Here is a 20,483-nt window from a genome sequence, read left to right on the forward strand (position 1 = left end):
GGATGCAGGGATCTCCATTCCTACTCGTAACTGATGAAGGGATATAAGTATTCAGAGGTCTCCATTCCTACTCTTATCTGATGAAGGGATATAAGGACTCAGGGATCTTCATTTCTACTCGTATCTGATGATGAGATATAAGGATGCAGGGATCTCCATTCCTACTCATATCTGATGAAGGGATATAAGGACGCAGGGATCTCCATTCCTACTCGTATCTGATGAAGGGATATAAGGACGCAGGGACCTCCATTCCTACTCCTATCTGATGAAGGAATATAAGGACTCAGGGATTTCCAGTCCCTATTTGTATCTGATTAAGGGGGTTTTGAATCTTGAAAACTTATTTATCTTGGCATTTTTATCCCATGCTCTCCTGCAAGTGGACTCAGGGCTGGGTATAATGCACCAAAAATAAAAACAGTTAATATATATTTTATTTAAGTTAGAATCTAAATATATATGTTTATTTAAATTAGAATCTAAAAATGACTATACCAACATGATATATGAAACCAGAGAACCCATGGGATGATGGCAGGATAGTAGTGCCTAAATCTCCGGGATATACCCCAGGTTATATATCTCAGCCCAGGGTATACCTCAAGTTATACCACCTGTCAAACTGTTGGTCTCTAAAGTGCTACTGAACTTGAATGTAGCTATTCATTTATTTAGATTACCTTCTCTGGCATTGTGTCTTATCTGCCTGCTTCCTTTTCCCAAAGAGGAGGGCATCCTAATAGTTACTGCTCAGTTGCACCTTTGTCTTTCGCTACTTGTGTCCCAAACTGGAGAGCCAGTGGGTGCTGATAGAGCCTGTTGTCTTGGGCGTTATGCCCAGATTTGGAGCTCAGTTTTTGAAAACCAGCATCTCACAAAAGCCATCTTTTATTTGCTGTCTGTGGCGGAATGCTCAATAGCTGAAAAGGTCATGCATTTCAAAAGGAGTCACATGCCAGTCGCAGAGCTAAAATTCTCTCTCTAAAGAGAGAGAAAACGATTCTCTGGTGCACTTAATGGGGGTTAGCTGGAGGGACCGCAAATAAAACCAGCACTGTTGGAAGTAGGTCATGCTGTTAACTCGTCCGTGCTTGGTATGAGATGGAGAAATGGACCGTGTTTCGTGGCAATAGAAGAGCCCCCTTTCCCATCTAGGAAGATTCAGTGGCACTGTCCACTGAGAAGTTCCCCTTGAAACGAAAAAGAATTGCTCCAGAGGTCTTACAGGTGTACACTGTTACCTGAAATCAACAAGTATGGTTAAATTGTCCTTAAAAATACTGCAAGATGATGGTCATCACAGGGTGATCTCCTGTAGCCAGTTTGGTGTAATGGTTAAGAGTGTAGACTCTAATCTGGGAGAACTGGGTTTGACTCCCCACTCTTCCACGTGCAGCTGCTGGAGTGGCCTTGGGTCATTCACAAGTTCTTTCAGAGTTGTTCTTTCAAGAGCAGTTCTCAAAAGAGCTCACTCATTCCCACCAGCCTCACAGGATGTCTGTTGTGGGGAGGTGAAGGGAAGACGATTGAAAACCGCTTCAAGACTCTGCGTGAAGGACAGGGTATAAATCCAATATCCTACTCTTCCTCCCCCTCCTCCTCCTTTTCTTCAACTAAAAGGCTGATCCAAGGTCCTTAGTTTTATTTGTGGTCCCTCCAGATACCCCCTGTTGGTGTTCACCAGTGAATCTCTCTCTCCCACTGACACCTTTCCTGTTGCCCGCCAAATATTTTAAATAGTAGATGGGGCCAAAAGGCCTTCTGATTGGCCAGTGGAGATCTGACAGATACTGCCGGATGACAGTTTCATAGCTGCTTCAAGATGTATACTTACGTGCATGCAAGAAAACATTTAATTAATTTAATTTAATATTTCATTAATACAATTTCATTTATATCCTGCTTTCCCCAGCATCCTATCGTTGATAGCTTCGCTCAGGTCTTGCAGATAGAGGGGCCGTAGCTTCCATGATGAAGTCTGGGAAATGACCTAGGGCAGGGGCGGGGAACCTTTTTTCTGCCAAGGGCCATATGGATATTTATCACATCATCCGTGGACTATAAAAAATGATCAACTTTTTAAAAGTGCTTCGCCGAGGGAGAATGATTCAGGCCAGCAAAATTAATGCAAATAATTGTTTTTTTCTATTTGAAGTCGTGTGGGGAGAGCCTAATCTGGCACACACACACACACCTGGCCCGCCACCCTAGGCAAATGCAGAGGTCCAGGGCTTTTTTGTAGGAAAAAGCCCAGCAGGAACTCAGTAGCATATTAGACCACATCCCCTAATATTAGCATATTAGGCCGCACCATCTGGGATAATCAAGTGCAAACTGAACTGTGACAATAACTTTTCCAGGCCCTGCAGCAATTCTGGCCGGCCAGCCAGGCCCCAGGGAGGCTGCCGCACAGAACATCAGGGCCCTGTGATTCCTGCCTGGCCCTGGGGAGGCTGCTGCACAGCGCGGCTGGGCCCCACGATCCTCGCTGGCCAGCCAAGCCCCAGGGAGGCTGCCACATGGCTTGGTTCAGCTCAGCAATCCCCGAGGGCCACACCAAGGACCTCGAGGGCCGTATTCGGCCCTCGGGACCGAGGTTCCTCACCCCTGACCTAGGGGAAAGGGTTCCTCTTGTACCAAACACAGAACCCAGTTCACCCCTTCCGCAGGTGTTTTTAAAGGCTTGTAGTGGTTAAGAGCAGCAGACTCTAATCTGGAGAACTGGGATTGATTCCCCACTCCTTCTCTACATGGAGCCAGCGGGACGGCCTTGGGTCAGTCACTGATGTCTCAGAGCTGTTCTCTCAAGAGCTCTCACAACGTCGACTGCGGGGTGACATGATAGAGGTTGACAAGATAATACATGGGATGGAGAAGGTAGAGAAAGAAGTCCTTTTCTCCCTTTCTCACAATACAAGAACTCGTGGGCATTCGATGAAATTGCTGAGCAGTCGGATTAGAACGGATAAAAGGAAGTATTTCTTCACCCAAAGGGTGATTGACATGTGGAATTCGCTGCCACAGGAGGTGGTGGCGGCTACAAGCATAGCCAGCTTCAAGAAGGGGTTAGATAAAAATATGGAACAGAGGTCCATCAGTGGCTATTAGCCACAATGTGTATATATATGAGTGTGTGTTTGTGTGTGTATATAATTTTTTTTAGCCGCTGTGTGACACAGAGTGTTGGACTGGATGGGCCATTGGCTTGATCCAACATGGCTTCTCTTATGTTCTTACAACCCCACCTACCTCACAGGGTGTCTGTTGTGGAGAGTGGATGGGAAAGGAGATTGTAAGCCGCTCTGAGACTCTGATGGGGTATAAAACTAATCTCCTCCTCCTCCGATGTAAATATTGGGAAATTGATTCATATGCTGTGATCACACACACAAAACAATGCACTTCCAATCCACTTTCAATGCACTTTTAAACTGGGTTTTGCCGGTTCACACAGTAAAATCCAGTGGGAAAGTGCATTGGAAATGGATTGAAAGTGCATTATTTTATGTGTGTGAGCATAGCCACAGATTCCTGATGTAATGTGTAGGTTGACACTAGTTGCATCAGCTGCATCCAAGTCCAGCAGGAAGGCTGAGACTTCTTTTGGGGGGGGGGGGCATGAGCTTTTGAGAGTTAAAGCTCCCCTTGTCAAGATATTTCTGACTCTCCAAAGCTCCTAATCCCCCACCCCACCCCTCCACCCCCCAAAAAAATCTCCTTGGTCTCCTGGACACAAATCTCGCTGTTCTCCTCCAGGCCAGCATGGCTCCCCCTCTGAAATTAATTGCAGGGCTGGTTGAAATCCATATCCTTGAGAAGGAAGCTTTAAACATCAAACTCTGTTCATCTCCCAAAAGGTTTACAGGAACAAAGTTCTGAATTTAGGCTGGGTGGGATTTTCTTCCCCTGAGAAAGAAAGAAAGAGATTTGAAAAGCCTCCTATTTAGGTCAAGCTGATCGGCATTTTAAAAGCAAAACGCCACGAAGCTCCGGGGAGGGTTTTTGATTCTACAAAAGGGCCTTTCATGGCTTGAGCTCTTCGTGTAGCAGCAAACGCCAGGAGATGTTGCTAGCCACGCTCAGTTTCTGCTGTGCTTCAGAAAGCAGCTCCATTAGCGATGGCATTTTGCAGGGATCTTTCCATTTGCAATGGGGTGTGTGTGTTGGGGGGTGTGTGTGTTGCAAATGCAATTGTAGCCATCTAAGCCAAGCCAGGCCCCCTCTTGCTTTCCTCTGTGTCATGCTTCTTGCAGCCAACTGGGGCTCGAAAACCAGGGATCTGCCTTGAACCATTCTCACTCACATCCAGGGCTTCTTTTTTTGTAGCAGGAACTCCTTTGCATATTAGGCCACGCCCCCACTGATGTAGCCAATCCTCCAAGAGCTCTTAGTACAGGGCCTACTGTAAGCTCTTGGAGGATTGGCTACATCAGGAGTGAGTGGCCCAATATGCAAAGGAGTTCCTGCTACAAAAAAAGCCCTACTCACACCGGAGAACCTTTGTCCATCAATGCCAATCTTCTCTACTCAGACTGGCAGCCATTCTCCAGGTTCTCAGGCTGAGGTCTTCTCCCATCACCTCCTGCCTGGTTGTTTTAACTGGAAATGCCAGGGATTGAACCTGGGACATTCTGCATGCCAAACAGGGGCTCTTCCACTGATCCACAGCCCCGGCCATATAATACCTGAACACATGAAGATGTCTTATACTGAATTAGACCCTCAATCCATCAAGGCTCTTAGCTTGAGGTCTTTCCCATCATCTACCACCTGATTCTTTTGACTGGAGATGCCAAGGATTGAACCTTTCTGCACACCAAGCAGAGAATCTTCCGCTGAGCCATAGCCATTCCCTATCAAGAGGGATCACAAGGTCAGGGAGTTACCTAAGAAGAGGAAGTCACACCTCCACTTGGTGTAGTGACTAAGTGCAGGGACTCTGATCTGGGAGAACCGGGTTTGATTCCCCACTCCTCCACATGAACCTGCTGGAGTGATCTTGGGTCAGTCACATGTTCTTTCAGAGCTGCTCTCTCAAGAGCAGTTCTCAAAAGAGCTCTTTCAGCCCCACCTACCTCACAGAGTGTCCGTTGTGGGGAGGGGAAGGGAAAGGAGATGGTAAACCGCTCTGAGACTCCTTCAGGTAGTGAAGGGCGGGATATAAATCCAATCTCCTCCTCCTCCTCCAGTTTGGTGTAGTGGTTAAGTGTGCGGACTCTTACCTGGGAGAACCGGGTTTGATTCCCCACTCCTCCACTTGCACCTGCTGGAATGGCCTTGGGTCAGCCAGAGCTCTCTTATCTGGGAGAACTGGGTTGGATTCCCCACTCCTCCACTTGCAGCTGCTGGAATGGCCTTGGGTCAGCCAGAGCTCTCTTATCTGGGAGAACCGGGTTGGATTCCCCACTCCTCCACTTGCACCTGCTGGAATGGTCTTGGGTCAGCCAGAGCTCTCTTATCTGGGAGAACCGGGTTTGATTCCCCACTCCTCCACTTGCACCTGCTGGAATGGTCTTGGGTCAGCCAGAGCTCTCTTATCTGGGAGAACCGGGTTTGATTCCCCACTCCTCCACTTGCACCTGCTGGAATGGTCTTGGGTCAGCCAGAGCTCTCTTATCTGGGAGAACCGGGTTTGATTCCCCACTCCTCCACTTGCACCTGCTGGAATGGTCTTGGGTCAGCCAGAGCTCTCTTATCTGGGAGAACCGGGTTTGATTCCCCATTCCTCCACTTGCAGCTGCTGGAATGGCCTTGGGTCAGCCAGAGCTCTCTTATCTGGGAGAACCGGGTTTGATTCCCCATTCCTCCACTTGCAGCTGCTGGAATGGCCTTGGGTCAGCCAGAGCTCTCTTATTTGGGAGAACCGGGTTTGATTCCTCACTCCTCCACTTGCACCTGCTGGAATGGCCTTGGGTCAGCCAGAGCTCTCTTATCTGGGAGAACTGGGTTGGATTCCTCACTCCTCCACTTGCAGCTGCTGGAATGGCCTTGGGTCAGCCTGAGCTCTCTTATCTGGGAGAACCGGGTTGGATTCCCCACTCCTCCACTTGCAGCTGCTGGAATGGCCTTGGGTCAGCCTGAGCTCTCTTATCTGGGAGAACCGGGTTGGATTCCCCACTCCTCCACTTGCAGCTGCTGGAATGGCCTTGGGTCAGCCTGAGCTCTCTTATCTGGGAGAACCGGGTTGGATTCCCCACTCCTCTACTTGCACCTGCTGGAATGGCCTTGGGACAGCCAGAGCTCTCTTATCTGGGAGAACCGGGTTTGATTCCCCCCTCCTCCACTTGCAGCTGCTGGAATGGCCTTGGGTCAGCCATAGCTCTCTTATCTGGGAGAACTGGGTTTGATTCCCCACTCCTCCCCTTGCAGGTGCTGGAATGGCCTTGGGTCAGCCAGAGCTCTGGCAGAGGTTGTCCTTGAAAGGGCAGCTGCTGTGAGAGCCCTCTCCAGCCCCACCCACCTCACAGGGTGTCTGTTGTGGGGGAGGAAGGGAAAGGAGATTGTGAGCCGCTCTGAGACGCTAAGATTCAGAGTGGAGGGCGGGATATAAATCCAATATCTTCATCTACCTCACAGGGTGTCTGTTGTGGGGGAGGAAGGGAAAGGAGATTGTGAGCCGCTCTGAGACTCTTCGGAGAGAAGGGCGGGATATAAATCCAATATCTTCATCTACCTCACAGGGTGTCTGTTGTGGGGGAGGAAGGGAAAGGAGATTGTGAGCCGCTCTGAGACTCTTCGGAGAGAAGGGCGGGATATAAATCCAATATCTTCATCTACCTCACAGGGTGTCTGTTGTGGGGGAGGAAGGGAAAGGAGATTGTGAACCGTTCTGAGACTCTTCAGAGTGGAGGGCAGGATATAAATCCAATATCTTCTTCTTCTTCTTAACTGGCCCCAAACCTAGTCCTGTATGTGGTGAAATTTGCTCCATTCAGGTGTCAATGAATGCTGGAAGAATGTTCATTCACCTCCACATAGGCCTTCAGTATGTCATGAACCTGGTCCTTCCGTTGGTTATTTCTCAATGGAAAGAGAGGATAGTGTTCCACTGCGGTTTTAGGCCCAATGACACCACCACCATCTTGGACTGGGGTGGGGGGGCAGATTTGAGGTGGAGACATTTAACTGGGTTCTTTCTTGCAGCAATACCTTCTTTGAAGTCAAGTCCATCTCCAACCAAGTCTGGAAGTTCCAACGGTATCAGCTGATCATGACCTTCCACGACCGACCAGTCCTGCCCCCTCCAATGATCATCTTCAGCCACCTCTACATCATTTTCGTTCGACTCTGTTGCCGCTGCAAGAAAAGGCGGGAAGGGGACCAAGACGAGCGCGACCGAGGACTGAGTACGGGGAGGATTGGCTGAGCTGTCATCACCAGCTAGGGCAGGGGTGGCCAAACTGTGGCTCAGGAGCTGCGTGCAGCTCTTTCACACATGTTGTGCGGCTCTTGACCACCCTATCAGCCAGCTTGGGAAAGGCTTTTCTTTCTTTAAATCACTTCGCCAAGCCAAGCCAGCCAATGTGGGGGGCTTGGAGAATGCATTTAAAGTTGCTTTCTTTCCACCTCTCCCTCCCTCCACCTCCCCCATCTATTTTGCTTCCTTCCTTCTCTTCTCTTCCCTTCCTCCTTCCTTCTTTCTTTCCACCTTTGAAATTCCCATGTGTACGAGTCCAATTTTACTGGAAAAGGTATTTTTTCACACTTGGGGAAGGGATAGATAGATAGATAGATAGATAGATAGATAGATAGATAGATAGATAGATAGATAGATAGATAGATAGATAGATAGATGAGAGAGAGTGAGAGTGAGAGAGAGAGACAGGTAGAGAGAGAGAGACGATGATGGATGGATGAAGGGATGGTTAGTGATAGATAGATGATAGATAGATGACAGACAGACAGACAGATAGATAGATGATGGATGGATGGATGGATGGATGGATGGATGGATGGATGGATGGATGGATGGAATCGTAGAGTTGGAAGGGACCTCTAGGGTCATTTTGTCCAATCCCGATGGATGGATGGATGATAGGATAGATAGATAGATAGATAGATAGATAGATAGATAGATAGATAGATAGATAGATAGATAGATAGATAGATAGATAAAAAAAACTAAAGAGTAATATGTTTTGATGCACAGTTTTTAATATTTATTATTTGATTAAAGGTTTTGAATAGTGTTTTTTTTTAAATTGACAGTGATAATTCCATAAAAAGGGGGTTTTCCTCTTTTTTTTCTCAAACTCTTTGGTTACCTAGTCTGTTCCGGGCTAAAATCACACGCACCTTTTTTTGTTTCTCGGTATTATTATTTATTCACCAATCTTCTACCCCATCTTTTGGGCCAGTCAGGACCACCAAGGTGGCTAAAAGCAGAACGCTATAAACCATCATAAATTCAGTTGAAACGAAAACATGTATTTTAAAAACCAGCAATTGGGCAGGAAGGAGAAATCATTGGGGGAAATGCCAAACCAGGCAGAAAAGTCTTCATCTGCTGGCAGAAGACTAATGCAAGGGGAAAGATAAATATTTTGGGGGAGGCAGTTTTGGTGCCATGTTTACAGAACCTGTAGTTCATCTTCCGTCTTCGGTGCAGTCCCAATCACCTGTGCGTGCATAACCCCAATGTGTGCCTGCACAGAAGTTATGTGCATAAGTTATGAACAACAGATACAGGCAAATATATCTTTGTTTTTATAAGTTTCCTGCTAGAGTTCATGTCAAGCTGCGTGAAACTATCATGAAGCTACATGTATCCATGAGACCCCCTTGCTGGCACTGATGAAGGACTGAATCCCCTTTCCCCCCACTCTTGCTGCAGAGCTCTTTCTAAATGACGAAGAGTTGAAAAAGCTGTACGAATTCGAGGAGCAATGCGTGGAGGAGTACTTCCGGGAAAAGGAGGATGAAGAGCAGTCGTCCAACGACGAACGTATCCGAGTCACTTCTGAAAGGTATCTGGTGGAAAGATTCCTTTGTTCTTAAGACGCAAACAGGGAAAGGGGGGGTGCTAGGAGAGCTTGAGAAACAGTGGCAGAACATCTGGTTTGCATACAGAAGGTGGTCCCGGTTTAAGTCTTGGCAGCTCCAGCTGAGCACTGGGAAAGATTTCTGCCAGAGATCTTGGTGACCTGCTGCCGCTTATCATAACCAATGCAGTTACACAGCCCCGTAATATGCCCCTTATTGACTATGCAATGTTCTTGACTATTAAACCAGGGAATAGAAGCAGACCAGCAGGTGATAATGGCATAATTTTTGAAAACCTGGGACTTTTTAAAACTTCCATGAAGACCATTTCAAAGGGCAGCCGTGTTAGTCTACAGTAGAAGAGCTGGATTCGAATCTCATAACACCTCAAGAGAGCTTTTGAAGACAAAACTCGCTTCATTAGAGAGCTTTGACTCTTAAGGGCTTATACTGCAAAAATCTCGTTGGTCCATACAGTGCTATCGCACTGGAATCTCAAATTTCAAATTGTGTCAGTATTTTTGTACCTAATCAGACAAATACATTATTCTCTGTTTTGCGTGGGGATTAAACTGATTGAAGATGAGGCCCTGATCATAAACAAAGACTGGCTGATTTTCTTATATTCTTTTCCAAACTGATCATTACAGCTCTCTTTCTCTATCTCAAATACATTTCATTGCATTTTTTACAAAACATACAGATTGCAGATATGATGTTAAGAATTGTCATATTTCAAATTATGTAATATATATTCCAGATAACCCATAGATACTTGCAAATAATCAACAGTTTAAAACATAATGAACCAAAAGTACACATAAATAAGGGGTGGGAACGAAAATGTGCCGATAGCTATCATTATAGCTTTCGAGGGGTCAACAGAACAAATCGGTGTTGAATAAATCTCTTCTTCCTCCCACCCCCCGGTTCCAATTCTGTAGAGTCGAAAACATGTCTATGAGGTTAGAAGAAGTGAACGAAAGGGAGCATTTCATGAAAGCCTCTCTGCAAACCGTTGACCTTCGCCTTTCTCAGCTGGAAGAAGTCTCCAGCCGGATGGCAAACGCCCTGGAGAAGTTGGCGGGGATTGATAAATCTGAACTGATTCACACGCGCTCACGGGCCTCCTCCGAATGCGATGCCGCCTACCTCCTCCGGCAGAGCAGCGTGAACAGCTCCGAAGGCTCCAGCGTGTATAGGTACCACGTCGGTGGCGGCGACGAGCTGGCGTACGATGACACGGGCGCCCCTATGTCGCCAGCCTTGACGCTGCGTAAAGCGGATTCCAAAATGCAGCTGGTTCCGGAACGCCAAGGGAGTCTCCGGTCTGCCTCGAGCAGCTCAGGGGATCACCACAAAAACACCTTGGATGTCACCCATACCATCGGTAGAGCCCGTTCTGGTTTGGGCGTCGGGCATGAACACTACCGGTGTGACGAGACTTTACCGCAGGGCCTCAGTCCGGTGGAGATTGTGATGAACGGGGAATCCACAACCAGGCCTGTTCTTCCGAGTACCCATTTAGCTCTAGAAAGGGCCAAATTAGAAGCCGCCATCTCCTATCCTTTGGACAAAGCTATAGCAATGAGGTACTATCCTTCAGAAACATTCAACGCTTGTCAAGAAACCATGATGAAGTCACGGAGTTATGTATTTGCACAAGGCGGGAGGATGATGGGAGGGGTGAACAGCTGGACCACAGGATACAATAGCATCCTGGACCACGTGTGCCCCTCGACGATTGAGCAGTGGACTGCGGAGTGGAAGTACGAGTTGCAGCAAAAGCTGGCCAATGAACCCCCTCCCGAATATCCGGGCATCGTGTCCGAGGCAGAGATGCAGGCCGAACGGAAACCGCTGCTGACCGACACGGAAGACGACAGCGACGTGAGTGACTTCACAGCTCTCAGTGCCTCGCACCCTCCTTCACCCCCACCCACCGAAAGGACTGATGCAGACCATCTGCTGCCTGTGGCGCCCGAAAGGACTTCTGAGTTTCTGCCTATCCGGTCCAAGAGTTTACACAGCCATTCTCGAAAGGCCAAGGCTGCGAAGGACAAACTCAACAGGCCAGGTCATGCCAAGAGCGTCAGCAACCTCACGGTGGGCTGTGGGAGCGCAACGGAAGAGCAGAAACTCAAGCCAGAAAACACCTCCACTGAAACAGAATGTTGACAAGGGGCCTTTTCTGGTTGGGTGGTTATCTCCCGCCTTGCCAGACTAAGCCAACGCACCGTTGAACGAGCACCTCTTTCTTAAAGGGTCGATTTGCCTTTGATAGCTCACTGCATTCTCTTTTCCAGACAACCTATCTGGGCTCCATTCTTTCTTCAGAAGCACTTCATGCTGTTAGCTACAGGACAAGCGCGGTGTTCCCCTTTGGCCAACAGTGCCGCATGGATTCTTCAAGTCCGCTAGCGCCCCAAGGGATTATTTTTATCGACTGATTGATTTAGAATATTTTTATGCTGCCTTTCCACCCATTCGGGGTCCACAAAGTGATCAAAAAGCATTAGAGCCTTTAAAGAAGTAAAAATACAGATACAAACAGTATGTGTAATATGGGGCGTGGAATGGTATGTACAGAATCCTAAAAGAAGAAGCTCAAGGTGCAGCTTTTTCTTTTTTCCCTGTCGACTTCTCAGAGGGGAGAAATTTTGAACAAAATGTCCTTCGAGGCAGGTAGAAGCCCGGCTCCACGTTGCCCATAAAAGCCCCATCTCTCACACTCGAGATATGTCGCTTTGCGTAGCCCCAAAATTCTGGCAACCGAAAATTCTTTTTCCGCACTACATCTATAAGTCTGTGACTTCCTGAATGGGTGCCATGGGTGTTTCTTCACTGGTTTCAAACCTGCCCACAAGCAGTGATCAGTATGTGGATTTGGGGCAGGGTGGTGGTGGGGGGCTGATCGAAAGCTTAACTTCATTTCCTCTGTGGTTACTTGAGCAACACGATCTAATTTTTTAAAACAATGCTACAGTCACCCCAAAGTGATTTTTCCCCCCAGCATGTGGTCAAAGGGGCGGCTTGTTTGGCAATGTAACAGTTCTAATATGTCCTGGAAAATGCTTGAAAAATGAGTCCTTTTGCAAGAAGAGGTACCTTGTGATTTTACCCTGCCTAGGGTGTTTTCCGTTGGGGCTTTTTCTCGCTGCAAAAAGGATTGCGTGAATCAGCTCCCTGCTCTCACTTCTAGGGTTGTGGTGGGGTTTGTTTGTTTTTTACCGAAAATACACACATCAGATGACCAAACCCTGGGACCTGAGACTTAACCATGCAGTCTCTGGGCCACAGTCGCTGCAAACAGAATCGGTGGGGTTACCAACTTTAGGTTGGGAAATACCTGGAGATTTTGGTTTGGGGAGGGGAAGGAGCTCTGCAGGATACAACGCCGTGGAGTTTCCCCTCCAAAGCAGCCATTTTCCCCAGGGCAACGGATCTCTGTCATTAGGCAGTGATGTGTAATAGTGGGAGATCTCCAGGCCCCACTTGGGAGTTGTCAATCCTTAGAATTGTGCATGGTTAGGAGAATCTTTTCCCATCAGCTTTCTGGGACTCCGTACTCTAGCCCTTCTTGGGCAACATTTCCCCCTAACAGAAGCTCCCAGGGAGAAAAGCTGCTTGAGCAAGAAAAACAGGAGGTGTTTTAAGCACCTTTGTCCCTTCTGCTACTTGGGACTCCCCCCTCTGGAGAAATCTTTTTATTTTGCTTTACAAAGGGGTCTCCATGCCCTGCCCCCAGAATCTTGCATTTTTGGCAGGATGTCTGCAGTTTCCAAAACACATGTAGCCTCCATAGCATCTGAACAAAAGAAGAAGAGGTTGGATTTATACCCTGCCCTTCGCTCAAAGTCTCAGAGCAGCTTACAATCTCCTTCCCCTCCTCTCTCCACAGCAGACACCCTGTGAGGTAGGTGGGGCTGAGAGAGTTCTTTTGAGAACTGCTCTTGAGCAGAACAGCTCTGAGAGAGTTATGACTGACCCAAGGTCACTCCAGTAGTTGCAGAGGAGCAGGGAATCAAACCCAGTTCTCCCAGATTAGAGTCCACCGCTCTTACACTAAACTGGCTCTCTAATTCAGGTGGAGCTGGTTGCCTTAAGCTGCTGATGTTGCCTCTTAGAGGAATTATTATTTTTATTATTTTTGTTCATTTGTATTCCACCCTTTCCTGCGAGTGAGCTCAGGGCGGATAACAACAAAAACCACAAGCTAAAACCATTCACTGTTAACAGGAAGGTCTGTTTCTGTTGTGAAGCATCTGAAGATTGTGCAGTGATGGGTTGCGAACTTCCAGGTTGGGCCCGGAGTTCTGGAATCGCAATTGATCTCCAGGAAAGGGGCTGTGGTTTAATAGCAGAGCTGATACTTGATGTGCAGAAGATCCCAGGTTCAATCCCCGACATCCCCCGCTGAAAGGACCGGGCAGGAGGTGATGGGAAAGACTTTTCTCTGCCTGAGACCCTGGAGAGCAGCTGCCAGTCTGAGTAGACAATACACTGACCCTGATGGACTGGTGATCTGGTTCAGTAGAAGGCAGCTTCATGTGCATTCATATGATCATCAGAAAAGCCCTGCCAGAGTAGACCAATAGTCCAGCATCCTGTCTCCCACAGTGGCCAATCAGCATAGATCTGGGCCCCTGCTCAACGGCAGAGCCTCTGCTTGGCATGCAGAAGGTCCCAGGTTCAATCCCCGGCATCTCCAGTTGAAAGGACCAGGCAGGAGGTGATGGGAAAGATCTCAGCCTGAGACCCTGGAGAGCCATGGAGAGGGCCCATAGCTCAGTGGCAGAGCCTCTGCTTGGCAGGCAGAAGGTCCCAGGTTCAATCCCCGGCATCTCCAGTTGAAAGGACTCAAGAGCAGGTGATGGGAAAGACCTTGGCCTGAGACCCTGGAGAGCAGCTGCCAGTCTGAAAAGACAAGACAGACAGACTTTGATGGACCGAGGGGGGTCTGATTCAACAGAAGACAGCTTCACAAGTTCACGTATATTCCTGTGCTCCAATGGCTACAGATTTTTGTTCCCCCATAAAAAATGGCAGCTTTACAGAGTAGAGGGGGGATTACATAGCACTCCCTACCCCTCCTAACACTCTGCCCCCAAATCCCAACCTAGAATTAGGTTACAGCTTCCAGAGGGGACTGGAAAAACCTGTGAAGCAGAGGTCCATCAGTGGCTATTAGCCACAGCGTATTGATGGGACTCTGTCTGGGGCAGTGAAGCTCTGTATTCTTAAGTGCTGGAGGGGGTGGGGTGCAGAGTCGGAGGGGGTCTGGAATTCTGGTCCTGCTGCTGGACCCTCTGATGGCCCCTGGGTTTTGGCCACTGTGTGACAGAGTGTTGGACCGGATGGGCCATTGGCCTGATCCAACACGGCTTCTCTTATGTTCTTATGTCTGGCCCTGTATTCTTGGTGCTTGGGGGGGCACAGTAGGAGGGCTTCTAGCGTCCACTGATGGACCTCCTGATGGCACTTGGGTTTTTTTGGCCACTGTGTGACACAGAGTGTTGGAATGGATGGGCCATTGGCCTGATCCAACATGGCGTCTCTTATGGTCTTATGTCTGGGGCAGTGATGCTCTGTATTCTTAGTGCTTGGGGGGGGGGACAGTGGGAGGGCTTCTAGTGTCCTGGCCCCACTGATGGACCTCCTGATGGCACTTGGGGTTTTTTGGCCACTGTGTGACACAGAGTGTTGGACCGGATGGGCCATTGGTCTTTTCCAACACGACTTCTCTTATGTTTTTATGTCTGGGGCAAGTTATGATCTGTATTCTTGGTGCTTGGGGGGGGCAACAGTGGGAGGGCTTCTAGCATCCTGGCCCCACGGATGGACCTCCTGATGGCACTTGGGGGGGTTTTGGTCACTGTATGACACAGAGTATTACCGGATGGGCCATTGGTCTGATCCAACATGGCTTCTCTGATGTTCTTACAGCTTTTGGACCAAGCCTTCTTTCTGTCCAAGGGTTCACATTGGGGGAGCAGCACCTTTAAAGGCTCAGGGCAGCTCACAACATAAATTGGAGGGGGTGGGGGGGGGGGAGAGGTCATATTCAACCAGCTTCTTCTGTGGCTTTGGGAGAGGGTGCTGACAGAAGAGGCCAAGGAGGAAGTGAAATTTGCTTTTGTGAAAAGAGAAGTGGGGTTGCCAGAAGCACACAAAGAAGAGGTTCCTGCCCCACAGCCTGGCTGCAAAGCCGCTACCAGAATCTCCTCGAAAAGTATCAGAGTCGAGGATAAATTTAAAAAGGATGGCACAGGTGGTGTTCTGCCTCCCATCCCGACTCCCACTCACGTGACTCAGAATTTCACAGATCTAGCAGTGTGGCAAACTCCGTAGGTGCCACACGGCGCATTGGTCCAGCAGGACTTTCCCCACATCCTTTGGATCTGCTTGTGCCTCCTGTGTTGACAGGGCAGACAGACTCATCCCAGTGATAATTCGGGGAGCGGCACAAAGCGGTTCCAGAGCAGGCAGAACCTGATGCCATGTTGGACTGGAGTTTCTGAAACGCAGCTCAAACTCAGGTTTTGAGTCTGTAAACTGTACCTTTTCTGTTTTGTGCAGTTTTCTAAATTCTGAAAATTCCCCCGTGAGCTCCTATGGCACGAGTGGGGATTTGAAACTGGGTCTCTGACACCCTAACCACTAAAGCACACTGCCCCTCATTCACTGCTGAATCATTTCTTACCTCTTCTCCAACAAAGTTTGAAACAAAGGTATCAGGGAAGAAGAGGTAGTAGCTAAGTGGGATGTCGAAGTTAATTTTTCACAGGTTCCTGGGCAAAGGTTTGTGCTTCTGGGATTTGCAGCCAGTTGTCCATGAAGGGGAAATTCCAGTCCTCTTCTTGTTGTGACAAGGGGAGTTGCAATTGCAACGAAGCAGCATTACAACTGCCCTTGTCATGACAAGAAGAGGAATGGAATTTCTCCTTCATGCACTACTGGCTGCAAATCCCAGGACAGTTCCTCAGTTTGGTGTAGTGGTTAAGTGTGCAGACTCTTATTTGGGAGAACCGGGTCCGATTCCCCACTCCTCCACTTGTAGCTGCTGGAATGGCCTTGGGTCAGCCAGAGCTCTAAGTGTGCAGATCTTATCTGGGAGAACCGTGTCTGATTCCCCACTCTTCCACTTGCGGCTGCTGGAATGGCCTTGCGTCAACCATAGCTCTAAGTGTGCTGGGAGAACTGAGTTGGATTCCCCGCTCCTCCACTTGCACCTGCTGGAATGGCCTTGGGTTAGCCATAGCTCTGGCAGAGGTTGTCCTTGAAAGGGCAGCTGCTGTGAGAGCCCTCTCAGCCCCACCCACCTCACAGGGTGTCTGTTGTGGGGGGAGAAGACATAGGAGATTGTAAGCCGCTCTGAGTCTCTGATTCAGAGAGAAGGGCGGGGAATAAATTTGCAGTTTTCTTCTTCTTCCTTTGCTTGCCCAGAATGTCTTTTTTTCTTGTGTCCAAGAACCAACATTTTATATAAGTATTCCAACAGATGACAGAGATCAGCTCCCCTGGAGAACATGGCTGCTTTGAAGGGTGGACTCTACGGCTTTGTCCCATGCTCCCTCTCCCAGATCCACCCCAAAGTCTCCGGGTATTTTCCCATACAGACCTGGCAACCCTACCATGAGTTCCTCAGAAAACCCGAACAGTTTTCCTCCCTAACCAAGCAGCATGCATTAGGAACAGTGTCTGCTTAGAGTTCCAGAAGTTCCTCTGCGTCCTCCCTCGTCCTTTGTTCCAGTTTTGGTAAAAGGAGTATTCCTCCCTCGTCCTTTGTTCCAGTTTTGGTAAAAGGAGTATTCCAAGGTTAGAACAAGTATCATTTGCAATAGCTTTCAGTTCCGTTTAAATCAAGGGTGCCAAACATGCAGCTCAGGGGCCAAATCAGGCCCCCAGAGGGCTCCTATCAGGCCCCCAAGCAACTGGTTGTCATCTGCTTCCCTCTCCCTCTCTCTTGCTTCCTTCTGCATCACAGCTTGCTTCGCTAGGCTTGCTCAGTTGCACAGGAGCTACAGAACAAAGCCTCTGTTTTTTTTTCCATTGGCTGAGGCTCCTTCCTTGGGGAGGAAGAGCTTGCTTTGCCAAGCTCTCTCAGTTGCACAGCAGACCTACTGAGCCAAGCCTCTCTTCCTTCTATTGGCTGAGGCTGCTTTCCCTCCTGGTTCCCTGGGGAGGAAAGGAAAGAGCCAGAGCTTCCTTTGCCCAGTTCCCTGGATTGCATGGGAGAGATACAAAGAAAGCACCTTTAAGACCAACAAGTGCTAATATTTTAAGCTTGTTTCATTCTAAGCTTTTAAAAAAATCTTTGTATTTGTCTGTGTCCTTTATAAAGTTTATATCTCTGCTACCACATGGCCCGGCCCGACAAGGTCTCATTTATGTCAGATCCGGCCTTCATAACAAATCAAACAGGAGCCTTGACAAAGCACATCCAGAAGGCAGTCTTGGTTAGATAATTGAGTTATTTTCAGCACGCCCACATCCACAAGGGAGTTCTGCTGCTGAGGGAAACGGCACATGCGCCCCAGTCTGTACAAAATCTGGAAATTAAAAAAAAAGAAGAGTGGAAGATTCCAAATACGCCAGGTAATTCAGAATTCCATAACCTGCAGAGGAAATTTGGATGAGAATTTTGGAAGTACTTTTCACTATGGCGCAAAACATGACGTTCCACACTGCTTCTTGCAACCTCATGCTGACGTAGTTCTATGAATCTGCTTTCATGTCAATTGTTTCTTTTATAAAATGAAGATGGCTGCATTTCACCACACATTATTCATCCGTAATAAGCAGGGAACTCTTTTCAAGGATGCGTTTTCTTTTGTTTGGTTGAAGCGTGTGTGTGTAATTTTTTTTTTTAAAAAATGTATTACACATGGATTGTGTATCTAAAAACTGAAGGGCAAAATTAAATAAAAAATTTGAAATATGAAAAATCATCACTTGCTTTTTTTTTGTTTTTGCTTTTTTAAAAAAGCCCAGGAGTTCAAGTGGCAGAAAAGACATCCCCCCCCCTCTCCCCAAACTGAAGGGCGGGTCATTCCAAAGGCACCAACAGGAAGTAGAAAAAAGTATTTCTTGCCTCCCTGAATGATAGATGGGAATAACCATTGTCGGAATTGTATTGTTTGGGAATTGTATATTTAAATTTCCAATGGACTGTATTCAATGAATATATGTAGTTATTTGATCACCATGACCATATTGGTTGTTTTGTCTGTATCCTTAAAGTGAGCTCTCTCTGTGCACTAATTTAACTCCCAGGTGGGGCCTCGGCTTCTCCCTGGAATTACAGTTGATCACTAGACTGGAGATCAGTTCTCCTGGAGGAAACTGCAGCTTCAGAGGGCAAACTCCATGGCAAACATTCCCACCATGATGCCCAAGGGCACCGTGGCTCCAGCCCACATCATCGCTACAGAGCTCAGGTCCTCTGGAGGAAACAGATCCAGAGGAGTTAGCCATGCTTGTCTGTTGCTGCAAAATGGTAAACAGGCTTCCTCGGGAGGTGGTGGGCTCTCCTTCCTTGGAGGTTTTTAAGCAGAGGCTAGATGGCCACCTGACAGCAATGAAGATCCTGTGAATTTAGGGAGAGGGGTTTGTGGGTTTCCTGCATGGTGCAGGGGGTTGGACTGGAGGTCCCTTCCAACTCTAGGATTCTATTAGGAAGAACTTCCTGACCGTTAGAGCGGTTCCTCAGTGGAACAGGCTTCCTCCTTGGGAGGTGGTGGGCTCTCCTTCCTTGGAGGTTTTTCAAAGCGGCTAGATGGCCATCTGACAGCACTGAGGATCCTATGAATTTAGGGGGCGGCATTTGTGGATTTCCTGCACTGTGCAAGGGGTTGGACTAGATGACCCTGGAGGTCCCTTCCAACTCTATGATTCTATGATTCTAACTCTAATCTGTCCATTTTTCTCTCATCATGCCTTCCAGGAGCACAGGGTGGCATTTCCTGTTCTCCCCACTTTCATTTTATTCTCACAACAACCCTGAAAGTAGGACAGGAACAGCAAGAATGACTGGCCCAGGATCAGCCAGTGAGCTTCAGAGTTGGGATCTAAACCAGGGTTGTCTCAGTCCCAGCCCAAAGTTCTGAGCACTTCTCTATGGCCAATGGCTCGCTTCACATCTGCACTGGCAGGGGAAAATGAGAAATGGTTCATAGCCTCCATGGTATGAACAAACGAACATCAGAAGAGCCGTGCTGGATCAGACCTATGGCCCATCTAGTTCAGCATCCCTTCTCATACAGAGGCCAACCAGTTCCTCTGGAGGGCCAATAACAGGGCAGAGAGGGCGAGGCCTTCATAAGAACATCAGAAGAGCCCTGCTGGATCAGACCAGTTCTCCTTCCTTGGAGGTTTTGAAGCAGAGGCTAGATGGCCATCTGACAGCGATGAAGATCCTGTGAATTTAGGGGGAGGTGTTTGTGAGTTTCCTGCATTGTGCAGGGGGTTGGACTAGATGGCCCTAGAGGGCTCTTCCAAGTCTATGATTCTATGATTCCAGTAGCAACTTTAAGACTAACAAATGTTATAGTAGCATAAGCATACATGGCACTAGGGTTGCCAAGTCTGACTCAAGAAATATCTGGGGACTTTGGTGGTGGAGCCAGAAACAAGGGTGTGACAAGCACAATTGAATTCCAAAAGGAGTTCTGCCATCACATTTAAAGGGACCACACACCTTTTACATGCCTTCCTTCCATAGGAAATAATGGAAGATAGGGGCACCTTCTTTGGGGGCTCAAAGAATTGGATCCCCTAGTCCAATCTTTTTGAAACTTGGGGGGTGTTTTGAGGAGAGGCACCGGATGCTATGCTGAAAATTTGGTGCCTCTATCTAAAAAAAACCAACAACACACACCCCGTCCTAGATACCCATGGATCAATTCCCCAGACCTAGGGAATTGATCTCCATAGGGTATAATGGAGTGCCCAGCAGCAATTTCCCTTCTCTCTGCTTTCTGATGGCCTGAAGTGGGGGGAAGGCCTCCAAAGCAAGGTATCCCCAGCCCCCACCTGGGGATTGGTAACCCTAGATGGCACTCGCTTCCTGCATCCACTCCCCCCTCCCCTTGGCGCCTATATATCTATGGCCAGTTTCTACTTACGCTCCATGCATTTGATGAAGAGAGCTGTGTTTCTCAAAGGCTTATGTTGCAACAAAATCTGTTCGTCTCAAAGGTAGGTTTCCCAATCCCCAGGTCCCAGAGGGGGATCCCCCGGTTTTACAGGCTTCCCCCCTCCCCCAGCCAGCTGGCCGGCGGGGGAAGCCCCACCCCCACAGCTATCATGCACCTCCATGAACGATTCCCATAGGGAATGATGGGGAATTGATCCGCGGGTATCAGGGGCTCTGGGGGGCCCCCCTGTTTTTTGAAATAGAGGCACCAAATTTTCAGTATAGCATCTAGTGCCTCTCCCCAAAATACCTCCCAAGTTTCAAAAAGATTGGACCAGGGGGTCCAATTCTATGAGCCCCC

At 48.2% G+C, this 20,483-nt stretch overlaps 1 protein-coding gene across 1 annotated transcript in view; it reads left to right on the top strand.

Moving 5' to 3' along the window:
- The window catches only part of TRPM1 (transient receptor potential cation channel subfamily M member 1), a 102,036-nt gene extending 90,702 nt beyond the window's left edge, over positions 1–11,334 (top strand). Inside the window, 3 exon segments of the mRNA XM_060260094.1 lie at positions 7,147–7,349; positions 8,837–8,969; positions 9,930–11,334. Coding sequence (XP_060116077.1) covers positions 7,147–7,349; positions 8,837–8,969; positions 9,930–11,163 — 1,570 coding nt within the window. The 3' untranslated portion in view covers positions 11,164–11,334.
- The last annotated feature ends 9,149 nt before the right edge of the window (positions 11,335–20,483 follow it).

This window comes from Heteronotia binoei, chromosome 19, assembly GCF_032191835.1.
Source record: "Heteronotia binoei isolate CCM8104 ecotype False Entrance Well chromosome 19, APGP_CSIRO_Hbin_v1, whole genome shotgun sequence".
NCBI classification, from domain to species: Eukaryota; Metazoa; Chordata; class Lepidosauria; order Squamata; family Gekkonidae; genus Heteronotia; species Heteronotia binoei.